Source organism: Eubalaena glacialis, chromosome 3, assembly GCF_028564815.1.
Source record: "Eubalaena glacialis isolate mEubGla1 chromosome 3, mEubGla1.1.hap2.+ XY, whole genome shotgun sequence".
In the NCBI taxonomy this organism is placed as follows: Eukaryota; Metazoa; Chordata; class Mammalia; order Artiodactyla; family Balaenidae; genus Eubalaena; species Eubalaena glacialis.
The window spans coordinates 85102152-85116785 of NC_083718.1; the positions used below are offsets into that span (position 1 = coordinate 85102152).

General features: G+C 42.8%; 2 protein-coding genes across 5 annotated transcripts in view; one reads left to right on the forward strand and one right to left on the reverse strand.

Moving 5' to 3' along the window:
* Positions 1 to 2017, forward strand: part of POGZ (pogo transposable element derived with ZNF domain) — a 44846-nt gene extending 42829 nt beyond the window's left edge. For all 4 annotated transcript variants that reach the window (XM_061183485.1, XM_061183486.1, XM_061183487.1 and 1 more), the window contains 2 exons: positions 171 to 195; positions 331 to 2017. In XM_061183485.1, coding sequence (XP_061039468.1) covers positions 171 to 195; positions 331 to 2002 — 1697 coding nt within the window. In that variant the 3' untranslated portion in view covers positions 2003 to 2017. The remainder of the gene's footprint in view (positions 1 to 170; positions 196 to 330) is intronic.
* Positions 2018 to 5411: 3394 nt separating this feature from the next.
* PSMB4 (proteasome 20S subunit beta 4) lies at positions 5412 to 7822 on the reverse strand. The gene is made up of 7 exons (XM_061186016.1): positions 7646 to 7822; positions 7192 to 7398; positions 6781 to 6927; positions 6533 to 6614; positions 6015 to 6131; positions 5724 to 5812; positions 5412 to 5530 (listed from the first exon to the last, which is right to left on the reverse strand). Exons 1-7 carry the CDS (start codon positions 7783 to 7785, stop codon positions 5518 to 5520), a joined length of 795 nt encoding a protein of 264 aa, XP_061041999.1. The 5' UTR covers positions 7786 to 7822; the 3' UTR covers positions 5412 to 5517.
* Between the last annotated feature and the right edge of the window lie 6812 nt (positions 7823 to 14634).

The following is a 14634-nucleotide window of genomic DNA, read 5'->3' on the forward strand; positions in this document are numbered from 1 at the left end:
CCATTCACTGTTTAGATGCACTTCACCAAATTGGAAGCATTCTAACCTGAAGTTTATATAAGACTGGGAAGGCAGTAGGTTTGCTTTTTTGGTTGAAATCTAAAGCACTGTCTTTGGAGGGTTTGCTTCTTCACTGAGCTAACATTTTTTTATTGTCTTATTTCCCATAGGACTCACTTGGATATCTCACTCAAGGTAACAGAAACTCGCTTGATGGTTTAATTTCTATTTTATAGTATGTTTGGTCTTTATTATTACTACTACTACTATTATTATTTCATTCTTCTAGTTTAACTGAGCTTTTTCCTCCTCTCGTTGCTAACCCTTTAGGCATGGCCAGACTCGTGACCGGGTGCACGACTGGAACTTGAAGAATTTGTACCCTCCTCCTTCCTTCCCCTCTATTAAAGCTGCCACTGTGAAATCTGCGGGGGCCACCCCAGCTGAGCCTGAAGAGCTACCAGCTCCCATGGCCCAGGCACTCCCGTCACCAGCCTCAACTGCAACCCCACCACCAACCCCCACTCATCCCCAGCCTTTAGCCCTTCCACCCTTGGCTACGGAGGGGGCCGAATGTCTGAATGTCGATGACCAGGATGAAGGGAGCCCAGTCACCCAGGAGCCTGAGCCAGCATCAGGGGGTGGTAGTAGCAGTGTGATTGGCAAGAAGGAGCAGCTTTCTGTGAAGAAGCTCCGAGTGGTACTGTTTGCCCTGTGCTGCAATACGGAACAGGCAGCTGAACACTTCCGAAACCCACAACGACGCATCCGGCGTTGGCTTCGGCGCTTCCAGGCCTCACAGGGGGAGAATCTGGAGGGCAAATATCTGAGCTTAGAGGCAGAAGAGAAACTGGCTGAGTGGGTGCTGACCCAACGAGAGCAACAGCTACCTGTAAATGAGGAGACCTTGTTCCAGAAGGCCACCAAAATAGGACGTTCTTTGGAGGGGGGGTTTAAGATCTCTTATGAGTGGGCTGTGCGTTTCATGCTACGGCACCACCTGACTCCGCACGCTCGGCGAGCTGTGGCCCACACTCTACCTAAGGATGTGGCAGAGAATGCAGGACTCTTCATTGAATTTGTACAGCGGCAGATTCACAACCAGGACTTACCCTTGTCTATGATTGTGGCTATTGATGAGGTCTCCTTGTTCCTGGATACGGAGGTACTGAGCAGTGACGACCGAAAGGAGAATGCCCTGCAGACAGTGGGCACAGGGGAGCCTTGGTGTGATGTGGTGCTGGCCATTCTGGCAGATGGCACTGTCCTCCCTACCCTGGTTTTCTACCGAGGACAGATGGATCAGCCTGCTAATGTGCCAGACTCTATCTTGCTAGAGGCGAAGGAGAGTGGCTACAGTGACGATGAGATCATGGAGCTGTGGTCAACCCGAGTGTGGCAGAAGCACACAGCTTGCCAGCGCAGCAAAGGCATGCTTGTGATGGACTGTCATCGCACTCACCTGTCAGAAGAGGTGCTGGCCATGCTTAGTGCCTCTAGCACTTTGCCTGCAGTTGTCCCAGCAGGCTGTAGCTCCAAAATCCAGCCATTAGATGTATGCATCAAACGAACTGTCAAGAACTTCCTGCACAAAAAGTGGAAGGAGCAGGCTCGGGAAATGGCAGATAGTGCATGTGATTCTGATGTCCTGCTTCAACTGGTTCTGGTCTGGCTGGCTGAGGTGCTTGGTGTCATTGGGGACTGTCCAGAGCTAGTTCAGCGGTCCTTCCTTGTGGCCAGCGTTCTGCCTGGCCCTGATGGCAACATTAACTCACCTACAAGAAATGCTGACATGCAGGAGGAGCTAATTGCCTCCCTAGAGGAGCAACTGAAGCTGAGTGGGGAACAGTCTGAGGAGGCCTCAGCTTCCACTCCCCGACCCAGGTCATCTCCTGAAGAGACAGTTGAGCCTGAAAGCCTTCACCAGCTCTTTGAGGGTGAAAGCGAGACCGAGTCCTTCTATGGCTTTGAAGAAGCTGACCTAGATCTGATGGAGATTTAAGTGTTGGGGTCATGAGGGGGTGTGGAGTGGGGGTGGGAAAGCGTTAGGGAGGGTAGAGGTAAAGGGGGTATACCAGGTGGGGGTATTTGGGTTATATTTTTTAATTTTATGCCACCACTCCCCCCTGATGTTGACTTATACATCCTTGTGGATTTGTGGATTATTAGGAAAACCGATAGTGATCATGTCTGAGCCGATGAGCTGGCCCTGGCCCCGGCCCCGTTGGTCATTCACTTCTGCTAAAAACAGGTTTTTGTGACTTTTTTTTAAATTTAAATCACTGTGCTTGGTATTTTTCTGACAAAATCAAGAAAAAGGAAAAAAAGATCTTTCGTGGGCGAATGTTAAATCTTTTGTTTCCCCTTTTACCTCAACTGTATCATAGTACATCTGGGTTTTGTTTGTTTTACTGTGTGGCCAGTGTCTTTGGGCATGATGCTATCCAACCATTGTCAATGTGAGAACATTTCTGAAGATGGGAAAGACAAAAATTGTAGCTCACAAACTGGTTTATTATATATATATATGGATAAAAAAGTTTTTTCATTGTGGTCTTAACACTTTTATATAAAAATGAAAATGGAAAAAAAATCCCACTGAACTCTCTCTTCCTTCTCCTTTCTTTCCTTCCCTCTCCAGAGATGTTGGTTTCTACAGCAACTCTAAATATAAAATTGTGGCTTTAAAAATGCATGAAACCACCTTTAATCGTCCAGAATGATGAGTAGATTTTTTTCCTCACCACCCTCCCTCCAACAAAAACACAACAAAACCAATATTCTTTGCACCTGTGATCCTTGGCCCCCTTCCCCATTCTCACACCGTCACTCTGGACAAAGGATCATACATGGGTCATTAGCAAGCAAGAGGTACTGAGGTGATCACACAGAACCTTAGGGTGGAAGCCATTCCCAGTGTACGGGTCTTCATCCTGCAATCCATGGGGGCAGTCCCTGCTTTGTTGAACTTCCTCCTGTTAAGTGGACAGCATACCTGTTCAAGGGATCACATGTCCGCCAGCCAGCAGCTAATTGTGCAAGAAGTTGTATTGAACTTTAAAAAGACCACTTGTTGAAATTCTGCTTACCCTGTGGCTTTCCCCTATTTCTCTTAATGCTTAGAGAAGAATCTGACATGAAGAAGAAACACATAGGGGTGTGCACAAAGAAAAAAGACATGAATCTTTATTTTTCACTGCCAGCTTCAAGGAAAGAAAATTTTTTCTACAATTTGCATGAGGGAATTTTTTTTTTAATTGTATGTACTCAATGGCTATAAACTGAAACGTACTGTAACACACAGAGAAAAGGAGCAAAAATCCAGGTCCACCTTTCCCACAACTATACTATACTTCTGTACATCCTGAGGCTTTCTGCAATGTATCCCTCCTGTGAGCCAAGGAGGCAACCTGCACAGGCTTGTAAATGGTTCATCTTTAAAATGTACATAAGTGGAACATTTAAAAAAATGAGGGGAAATGGATTTATAAACAATGTGGTTTTTTTCTAGGTGACCGACCCTATTTGAGCAGGCTTTCACAGACTGGGAGATGCTCAAGATGTGATGGGCCTGGTGGTACAGGTGTGACATTTGTTACCACCTGTTTCTCCTCATCCGTTTTTTTTGTGTTTTTTAACTCCCAGCACACTATAATATAGTGAACTGGAGTATTCCCTTCCATAAACAGCTTGGCCAGCTTTGTGAACCCATGGCATCTGAAAACTGAACTGAGGATCCACCTGGGCTTCTCTTCCCCAGCTTTTTGCCTGATGCCATTTTGACAGAATATGGACTTTTGAGTCAAAACTTTGCCTTTCAGAAAGTTCAAGAACTATGGTCAACTCTATCTGCAGTGACTTAATCCTTCTCTTTGGTAGTCTCCGCAGCAGCCCCAGATTTAGCAGAGCTGGGTTCCTGGCCTCTGCACACTGTATGACTTTCTCAATGGGTAATTTTTTTAAGGCCATAATACCAACAGTGGATCAGCTGGGTTTTGGCCAGGAAGTTACCTTTGTGGATTCTGCCCGCATGGCTTCGTAGTATAGGAAGTTTTTTTTGTTTTGTTTTTTATAATTCAGTTTAATCAATAAACAAGTATTTATTGACTACTTTGTGTTGAGACTGAATGTGTGGAAGATGCAAATTGAGAGCTGATGATAGTTTTCTTTTGCTTGAATTTTCTAGTTGTAATCATGGGTAATACAAGTGGAGGGGTTTTGATTTCTCTCTCAGCTCTCACCTCACTGAATTTCTATACAGGCATACCTTGGAGATGCTGTAGGTTGGGGTCCAGACCACTGCAGTGAAGCAACTATCACAGCAAAGCGAGTCACAGTGTTTTTGGTTTTCCAGTGCATGTAAGTTTATACTATAGTATATTAAATGTGCAATAACACTATGTCTAAAAAATTATATACCTTAATTTAAAAAGTTTATTGCCAAAAATGCTGACCACCCCGAGCCTTCAGCAAGTTGTCATCTTTTTTGCAGTAGTAACGTCAAAGATCATTGCTGATCACCATATCAGATAAAATAATGAAAAAGTTTGAAATATTGCAAGAATCACCAAATGTGACATAGACACAAAGTAAGCAAACGCTACTGGAAAAATGGCACCAAGACTTTCTCAGTGCAGGGTTGCCACAGACCTTCAGTTTGTAAAACAACACTGCAGTATCTGCAAAGCATAAAAAACAAGATATGCCTGTAATAGTTTTGGGGTTTACTGCCTATACTAGTTTCTCAAAAAGAGGTTTAGAGAGGATATGCATTAGAATCACCCAGGGTGTTTTTTAAAATTCGGGTTTAACGCCATCCTGGTGATGGAGCTGGCTAATAACCCGAATTGATTTGACTCACCACTACACCTAGGACTTAGTGAATACAATACTTGTAAGAGGTCTTCTGACAGTGGTAGAAATTAGTAGTAGACTTAGCTTAAATGTCGAAATTACTTAGTATTCCCCATGAAGGGTGAGGAGGTTGGACGGGTGTGGGATCAAGGCTGTTAGTTCCAGTTTGGGAGTAACCTTATACAGCTCTACTAGATGTTACATTTCCATCTTTGAAATGATGTTTTAACTAAAATCACATATAGAGCCAACATTAACCAGAAAGTCTGTATTTTAGACTAGTGCATGGGTAAAAACGTTGAAGAAAAATGTTAAACACAAAAGCTAATTATGTTACCACACGAAGATTAAGTCTGACTTCTATACAAAGCAGCCTTCCGTACAGACCCAAATGAAGACAGTAATGGGTCTTCGGTATTATCATGAAGACCATTCTGTATATATGCTACCAGAACCAAGAACCAAAGGGTTCTCTGACCAGGGAGAGAGATGGCACACAGCAGTACTTAGCAGTTTCACTCTTGGTGTGACCTAGTCAAACAGTACAACCACTCAGCAAGTGTTTCAAAGTATTTATTTTACAAAAGAATAGTACCTTTGAACCAGCCAAGTTCAAAGTTAGAAGAAGGGTACAACTTCAGTTCTGGATAATGCCTCTGTATTTCATTCAAAGCCACTAAAAAGGAAGAGATCATAATAAAATTGTGAAGCCATAGAGTGAGGAATCAATTCGTAAAAGCAGCTCTATCCTCAGCCCAAACCCTTGCCACCCAGAGAATTTTTTGGTTGAGACCTCCAGAAAAACCAAGCTTACTGCAACCAAGGGATCTCCCAATTATCTTTTCTACTGTAATTTTAATTTCAATCACCTGATCATGTGGGCAATATCCCAGCTGGTCTCTGCAGACAGGGGTCCCTCTATTTCAACACCTTTTTCAGTTACAGTGGCGATTTGAAACTGAAAGAAAGCAGAGCTCTTCAATGAAAATGCCAACCCTTATGTGAAAGAAGTCCCTGGTCAAAGGTCAAGTGGAGGGTCTTTCCCAAATGTGAAACCAGGAGACACAGAAATGGGGCACTCTGTTCTTCAAAGTTTAGAGACTCGGGGATTGCAAAGCCTGCCAATTAGATCCGCATCACTTATTATTCACACTTCTCACCCGGTTATAAGAACGGGCATCTCGATAGTACAGCACTCGCATGCAGCGTTCCACTAGCTCTTGGGCCTCAGTCTGGCTCAGCACTGGCTTCTTCTCCAGAACTTCTCGCAGCAGAGGCTAGGGATATCGGGGGAAAAAACATGGGAGAGATCACGAGCTGAATACCAGGCGATAGGCGATATGTCGCAAATCCACGGTGTGAAAAGAATCATAAATGGGTGAAAAGGCGACATTCCACCTATTGCCTCAGCAAAATGAACTCTGCTTACTTGTGCTAAGACCCACTTGAAGGGGAAATTCTAGGGTGTCCTCTCTTTGCACATGTATACTGACTCCCTCCAGGACATACCCCACCTTGTCATTATGGCCTCTGGACCAAAAAGAAAACCATCCGCCCAGCAGTACAGATCCTAGCCTGTTCCTCATGTCAGAATTTCAAGGGTAGAACAAGCAAACAACCACTAACCCCCACCGCCTTCTGTCTTCTCCTATCCCTCATCCCTCAACTGGCTACTTACCTGAGCCAAGTATGCACCATAACCAGTGGCCACCGAAGGGGCTTCATAGGCTACACCAAGCATGTCCACATAACCCAGGAAGCTAACAGGACACAATAGGTCATCTTAGGTTTCTGTATCTTAGCTGAAGGATGGGACCATGGGGTCTGAGGTAGAAGTGGGAGTCACTCAGGGGGAAGAGACAGACACTACACAGGCACTAGAGATTGGGTAGGTCAAGGAAATGAGTTATTTGTATTCAAGTCAACCTCTCTCCATCAGCATAGCCTCCAATGACCATGGTGTTCCACAGGGGGTTCATCTTGGAGCGCCGGCTGTACGTAGCCCTGGTCAGCCATGAATGAATAGCTTTAGGGCTATAGCTGTGTCCATCTCCCAACAGCTCCTCATCGATCCTTAAAAAGAATTGGTTGTGAAAAAAGGGAGAGAACAGAAGTCGGGGTTTCCATCCACCCCCAAAAGATGTTACCACAATCTTCCCCATTTAAACCCACTAAAATAAACTACTTATTTGCAAACATTCTCACATCTTCCACGCCAAGTCTCCCTGTCCTCTGCAGCAGTTTCAAGTTTCTCCACCCTAGAATTTCTTGAGGGGATAAAAAACAGTGGATTCCCCTCCCCACTTGGAAACTACTCCTATTCTCGAGATGACTTACACCATTTGGCCGAGAACTTGCTTCAAATATTGGAAATCAGCGTAGTCTCCGGAAGCACCCAGCATGGTGCTGTTGTTGACTCGCATAATGCGAGAGATGTTGCGGAAACGAGCCAAGGAACCGTAGGAGCCCAGCATGTCTGCTGCAATCACCACTCCGCCCTCAAACTTGACGCCCAGGACCGAGGTCCCGGTCACCATGGGGTTCCTGGAGAGAGAGGGTGGTCTGGCGAGGGGCGACGCGGGGGGAGAGCCTGAGCCCGCTTCCCACGTTGTGGGTTCCGCCTCTGACTTTCCACGGCTCCTTTCATTCTCCGGGACCCTCCTCCCCGAGCTCCCCCGCTGTTAGTGCGCCCCGGGGTGCCTCCCTCGCCTTCCCCGGCTCCCAGAACCTGCCGGCCGCACCAGGCCCCACGATCCCTCCCCCTGCGCAGGCTAAGGCGCCGAGAGCTTACTGGGTGCGCGTAATCGGACCCCCGTAGAGCGCGGACGCCGGGTCCACAGAGGAACCAGGAGTGGGCGGGATGCGGTAAAACTGCCCAGGGGCCGGAACGCCGGCCCGAAGTCCGCACCGCGACTCCAAAAGCGCTTCCATCTTAGTCACGGTAGCACGAGAAACGAAAGCGTTGGGACCGACGGAAGCGGAAGTGATCCTTCAGTGCCACACCTTTCTTCTTCCTGCAAGCCACTTCCAACTGCCATATTGATAAGGTCAGAGCCGACCGTACCAGTGTCCTGGGAGACGACCAAAACCCAGAAATGTGGAGTTGCCAGACGTCGTATCACATCGCGGTAGAGTCTGGACTAGAACAGTATTCTGACGCACAAATTCAAGGAAGGGGTGGGTGGTGTGGGAGATGGGTACGGGTCGGGGGTGGGCGGGGGGGCGGGGCACTTCAAGACGCTGACGCTGAGCGAGGAAGCAGAAATTCTCCTTTCCTTTTTGGATGCTTATCAAAAACAAAAACAAAAAACCCACACGAAACTAACAGTGAACCCAGGATCATGTGGCATGTTCGACCCATTTTATAGATAAGAAACCGAGACTTGTGTAGTGATTTACCCGATCACACAGCAAGCAGTAGAAGATCTGAGTCTTCAAACTCAGAATTAAAAAAGGAATCATACAGTTGCGCGTACCTTGGGGTGTATGATATCTCAGATGGATCACTCACTCTGTAGGACCTTGGACAAATCTCTGAAAGTTTCCTAATTGTCAAAGGCTCTTGCCTACCTCTTAAACATCAGAAAAATTCCATTAACTGTGGGAGTGTAACTAAATTACAGGCGTTCCCTTCTCAATGTGGTTCTGTAGCAAGGGCTGGAAGCAGTGTCTAGAATCAAACAGTGAACCTAAAACCACTACTTTGCCACAACTCCCTTCACAACTAGTTTTAAAATTTTTCACTCAGCAGGAAACCAAATCAGTTTTGTTTTTTAAAATTCCCTGCGTTAATTTGAACCAAAGCAATGCATAAAATTTTAGCCTAATTGAAATAAAATATTTTATTAGGTCATGAAACCCTGGAATGGGAAGGGTCAAGATCTTGTGTTAGAGGCACCCAAATGATGCTCTTTGTATCACCTTTGGGACTTGAAAACTAGGTAGTAGATTTTTTTTTCAAAGTAATAGCCACCTTCTCGCAAACCCCATATTCCAGGTGACTCTTGGACCTCTCTGAGGCTTACCTGGACAAATAGCAGGTGTCGTTTGTAATGACAAAAGGCTTACTGGGATTCCTCCAAAACTGCTTGAATACTTCACTTTCATAGCTACCAGAGTCCTCTTCATATGAACTTTAAAGCAATTAGCCATCAATTAATTGGCTATATCCTTGTTTAGAAGTGGCCTGAGGTGGCTTGCTGGCTTCTGGTCTCACTCCTTTTAAGGTCCCTCGATTAAGGCTCTGGTAGGGCCAGTACCAGTTCCAGAGATCAGGCAGGTGGTTAAATTCCACAGAGTCTAAAAGAAGAAAAGTGAAAGGATCTAGAATCATTCAGCCTGAGAGTAGGATGACAGGGAAAGCAAACCACTAACATTTGATGATGCACTATTCAGAGGAAGGTGACCAGCATGTCTTTTGTGCTAAGATGAAAACAACAAGACGTAAGTTAAACTGAAACAAGGGAAACTTATAAGAAGTTTCTTCTCTTTTTAAAGCAGGTCTGGTATTATCTGGAAAGTCATTTTTAAGTTTGCCCAGTTTTCTATGGTTGGCTATTACTTCGAGTTTAATTAGTATTTAGCTCTCACCAGTGTTCGAGCTTTTAAGTCAATAATCACCAGACTGGTTTTGTAACATGTCAGGGTATCCCTGGTTATGGGGAATGTCTTGAAATTCTCAGAAAAGAATAACACTAGACTAAATTGGAATTAATAATCACCATCACCACCACCTCACAAACATTTTCACTGCTCCATATTTTAGGAGAAGTGGTATTTGAAACTTCAACTCCAAAAGAGTTAAGGATCATTTCTTGACCTGCTCAGGGCCTGGCTCCAGGGGGCTGTAACAGAAAAATGAGAAAGAAAATGTGTCTAGCTTGTCCATGGCTGCACTACCCTGTGAGTATGCCCTGAGGATTTTTGTAATTTTACATCCTCTATAATTCAGTTCTGCAATATCTCTCAAGCAGCATGTGTCACACTTGTCTAAAGACAGCCTTGCTAAAGCAAAAGTTCCACAAAAGCAGAAACAGATTGTCTTTCAACAGTGTCCTTTGATGCACAGAAGATTCCGATTTTGATGTGGTCCTGTTTATCTTTTTTTGTTGCCCATACTTTTGATATCATATCCATACTTTTGATGTCATATCCAAGAAATCATTACCAAATGCAATGTTAAGAAGCGTTTCCACTATGTTTTCCTCTAAGAGTTTTGTACTTTTAGTCCTTATGTTTAGATCTCTTATCCATTTTGAGTTCAATTTTGTCTGTGGTGTAAGGTAAGGGTCTAACTTCATTCTTATACATGTAGGCATCCAGTTTTCTCAACATCGTTTGTTGAAAAGACTGTCTTTTCCTCATTGAATGGTCTTGGCACCCTTGTTGAAATCATTGATCATATGTGAGGGTTTATTTCTGGGTTCTCTATTTTATTCCATTAGTCTATATGTTTGTCTTTATGACAGCACCACACTGTTTTGATTACTGTAGCTTTGTAGTAAGTTTTGAAATCAGACTGTACAAGACATTATTCTTCTTTTTCAAGATTGTTTTGGTAAAGATATCTTTAAAATTTATATTTTATGGCATTTTTTTCCTTTTGGTATAGAATTCTAGGTTGACAGTTATTTTCTTTTGGAACTTTAAATATGTTATTTCATTTTCTTCTGGCTTCCATTGTTTTTGTTGAGAAGTCATCTGTTAGTTATACTGTTGTTTCTTTGAAGATAATGGGGCTTTTTTCTTCTGACTTCTTTTAAGATACCCAACAGTGTCTCTGATGTTCAACAGTGTTACTAGGATATGCCTAGCCATGGTTTTATTTGTATCTATCCTGCTTGGGTTTGCTGAGCTTCTTGAATCTGAGGTTTGATATCTCTCATCAGTTTTGGAAAATTCTCAGCCATTATCTCTTTAAATATTGCTTTTTCCCAATATTCTCTCTTCTCTTTTTTAAGACTCCAGTTAAACGTGTGCTAGATATTTGAGCATGTCTCCTATGCTTCTTACTTTCTTTTTGTTTTCCATTCTTTTTTATCTCTGTGTTTCAGTTTGGATGTTTTCTACTGACATATCTTCCAGTTCACTAATTCTGTGCCCAATCTGCTGTTAAACCCTTACATTTCAGATTTTGGCTTTTTGTTTGTTTGTTTGTTTTTCAGTTCTAGACTGTCCATTTGAGTTTTTTATAGATTCCAATTTTCTGTTTAAATTCATTTTCATTTATATGTCCATAATTTTTGCTATTTTCTTTAACATGTTAATCATTGTTATTTTTACATTCTTGTATGCTAATTCTAGTATCTGGATCATCTATGAGTCTTTTTATATTTTTTTCTTTTCATTTTGGTCATATTTTTTTTCTCTTTACAAGTCTTATGCTTTTTTATTGTTTGCCAGAAATTATGAATAACTACAGAAGGCTCCATATCATGTTCTCTTCCACCAGAGAGCATTCTCACTTTTTCCTATTAGGCAGATAGGGTGAGGGACTGATTCACCTCAATCCAGTCAAGGATTAGGCTGTCTCAGGGTTGGGTTGCTGTTTCAGTCTGGTTCATCCATATTCTTCAGGCATGTTCCTCACAATCTTTTGACTGAAAGCTGGGCAGGTATTCATCTCCTTAGCTCTGAAGTACTGAAGAAGATTGAGCCAGCTCTGCAGGCTCCTGTTCCAGGGAGTCTCAAAATCTGGCAAATATCTTGAGGAGGATACCAGTTGAGTAGTTGAGGCTCTTCTCCTTTCCCTGCCTCAGCAGGTCTTCACTTCCTAATCAATAATGCCAGACTGTGGGAGATTCATTGTGCCTTTTAGAAGCTTTTAACCCAACTCTCCAGCCTCATGAACATTCCAGGAGTTCTGCAATTTTTCCATAGATAAAACTAGCCATCATTAGAGGCCCTTTAAAATTTTAACTTGTCACTCCAGCATTGCATGACCACCAAAATCTTTGGTGATTTCTTTTCCCCAAGCAGAGGCATTCTGTCTAGGTTAGGCCTTATCTTCAGCCTGTGCTCAGCTCACTTCAGAAACATTCTCCTGTCTCTGGAATTTTACTTGATCTCGTCCTCATTCCTTTGACATCCCCTTGTTGCCTTTAAAAAACATGTTTTTTGTAGTTTTTCTGTCTTCTTATTGCAGGAGGAAGACTGACCTGCCATGATCTACAGCTTACCTGTATTGGTTTGTTGGTGTATTGGTGTATTGGTTTCCTGTGGATGCTATAGCAAATAACCACAATCTTAGTGGCTTAAAACAACAGAAATTTATTCTCTCACAATTCTAGAGGCCGGAATCTGAAAGCAAGGCAACATCAGGGCCACACTCCCTCTGGAGGGTCTGGAGGGGGATTCATTCCTTGTCTCTTCTAGCTTCTGGCATTATTTGGTGTTCTTTGGCATGTGGGTACATCACTCCAATCTCTCTCCATCTTCTTCTCACCTTCTCCTCTTGGTCAAATCCCCCTCTGCTTTTCTCTTATAAGGACACTTGTGGTTACATTTAGGGCCCACCCAGGTAATCCATTATAGTCTCTTCATTTAAAGATCCTTAGTTTAATCACATCTGGAGGAAAAAAAAAAACCTTTTTCCAAAGAAAAACCCTTTTTTCTTATTTTTCAAAAAAGGTAACATTCACAGGTTCCAGGGATTAGGCTGTGGATATATCTTGAGAAGCCATTATCAGCCTACCACATCTGGAATCAAAAAGTCCATGATTTGGTTTTTTTACCTTTATAACTGAAAAATAAAACACACATATAAAAAATCACACAAAACAAATACATGACTTGAATTATTTTAAGGCCAACACCCTTGAAACTACCATCTAAATCGAGAAATGGAGCTTCTCTAGCTAGCCCAGTTCCGATCACAATTGTTCCCCTCTCCTAGAAAATAGCCACTATCCTGACTTTTATGATAATTATCCCCTTGGATTTCTTTATAGTTTCATCATCCAAGTGTGCTTCCCTGGACACTATACTTCAGATTTCCCACTTATTTGATTTTATATGTATTTTGAGTTTTTTAATCTACAGATTTCCTCCTCTAGCCCTTTCTTTTCATAACAGTGTATCTGTTAAAGACCCCAGGATGTTTGATCTGTATACCTTACTTTCTGCCCACAGTCTGGGTTTTGCTGATTGCACACTAATAGTTTAGTTCAACATGTTCCTCAGTCCTCTGCAGTTCCTGCACATGGACAGCTCAATCCAGAGGTCTGTTCAGACTCAGGTTTGATGCCTTTGGCAAGACTGTTAAGTGGTGGTGTGTTTTTTCACCAGGAGGCCCATTGTGTTTGGTTGTCTCTTTTTCTTGTGATGTTAGTTAGCGATTGCTTCTGTTCAGTTATTTCATTTGGTATTGCACAATAATGATATTCTAATTCTATAACTTCGTTTTCATTCATTAACCTGAATATTTCCATAAGGAGACAATTTTCTCATCTACTTTTTTGGTTACCCAGTGTTAAGCTCATATAAGAAAGGTCAGATAAATGCTTTATTCTTTCTCTTTAAAGACTTTTAAAATGATTTTGCCCCTATCATTATCTAAATGTGACCAGTTAGCATTTTTTGTATTTTTATGAACTCATAGATTTAAACATTCATTCTGATGCTCAAATTATTCCAGATTTGGCCAGTGAGAGCCTTTTCAAACTGGCTTCTAACAACATTGTAAATCAACTATACTCCAATAAAAATCAATTTTAAAGAAAACTGGCTTCTGGGTCCTTTTAACATGTCCCCATCATTATTTGAGCACATCGTTACTTTTTGGCAAAACAGGATGTTCCAGGCTCATACTTTCTCTGCACCAGCCCTGGAATCAGTCATTTCTCCAAAGGGCCTTGATTCCTTGTAGTGGAAACTGGTATTTATTCCTTTTTTTGTTTTTTTGTTTGTTTCTTTGTTTGTTTTTGGCCGAGCAGCTTGTGGGATTTTAGTTCCCCGACCAGGAATCGAACTCGGGCCCTTGGCGGTGAGAGCACAGAGTTCTAACTGCTGGACTGCCAGGGAATTCCTGAGACTGGTATTGAGAAACCAAGATTTAGTCCCTAGGTGAGCTCATTACTGAGATATTGCTGTCCCCAAGACTTCTCAGTGGAGAGAGCTATGCACATACATTTACATCAATATTTATTTCTATATCTATCTATCTACTTATTAGTAGATAGTAGATAACTTATTAGTTATCTACTATCTATCTACTGAAAACTACAAGTTTACACCAGTATCTCCAATTTCAATCCAACACTACTGGGCATAGCGTATTCTAACTTTCTCCCTTTCCATATTTGTTATTCCCTTTTCTGAAAGTGAAAGTGAGAAACCTGGCTCCCATTATCCTCTCTATATATGTAAATCAATTCTCTTATGCATAACCAATCTCCCATCACTGCCACCAACTCCATCCCTTCGCCAATGCTCTCCTCACTCTGCTCCAGCTCCAACATCCTACTGCACCATCCCCTCATGAAGATTTTCTCTGTACCTGACTCAGGCTCCCATACCTTACTATGGACCATCTCTCCAAGTACACACCCCCTTTATCCTACTGTGGCTCCAACAACCTACATCAGGTGACTGTCACTGCCGCCTCCCTGCTTAGATGTCTTCCTCACATCTCATGCTGGGCCACTGTGGCTCTGCACCATTTTCTGCTTCACACATTTGCCTCCCTTGCTTGGTCCCACCTAATGGCTTTGGACTAAATTGTTCACAAAAGGAAGGGTTAGAGGAAAAGGAAAACATACAGATATATTTATTCTTAGTTCT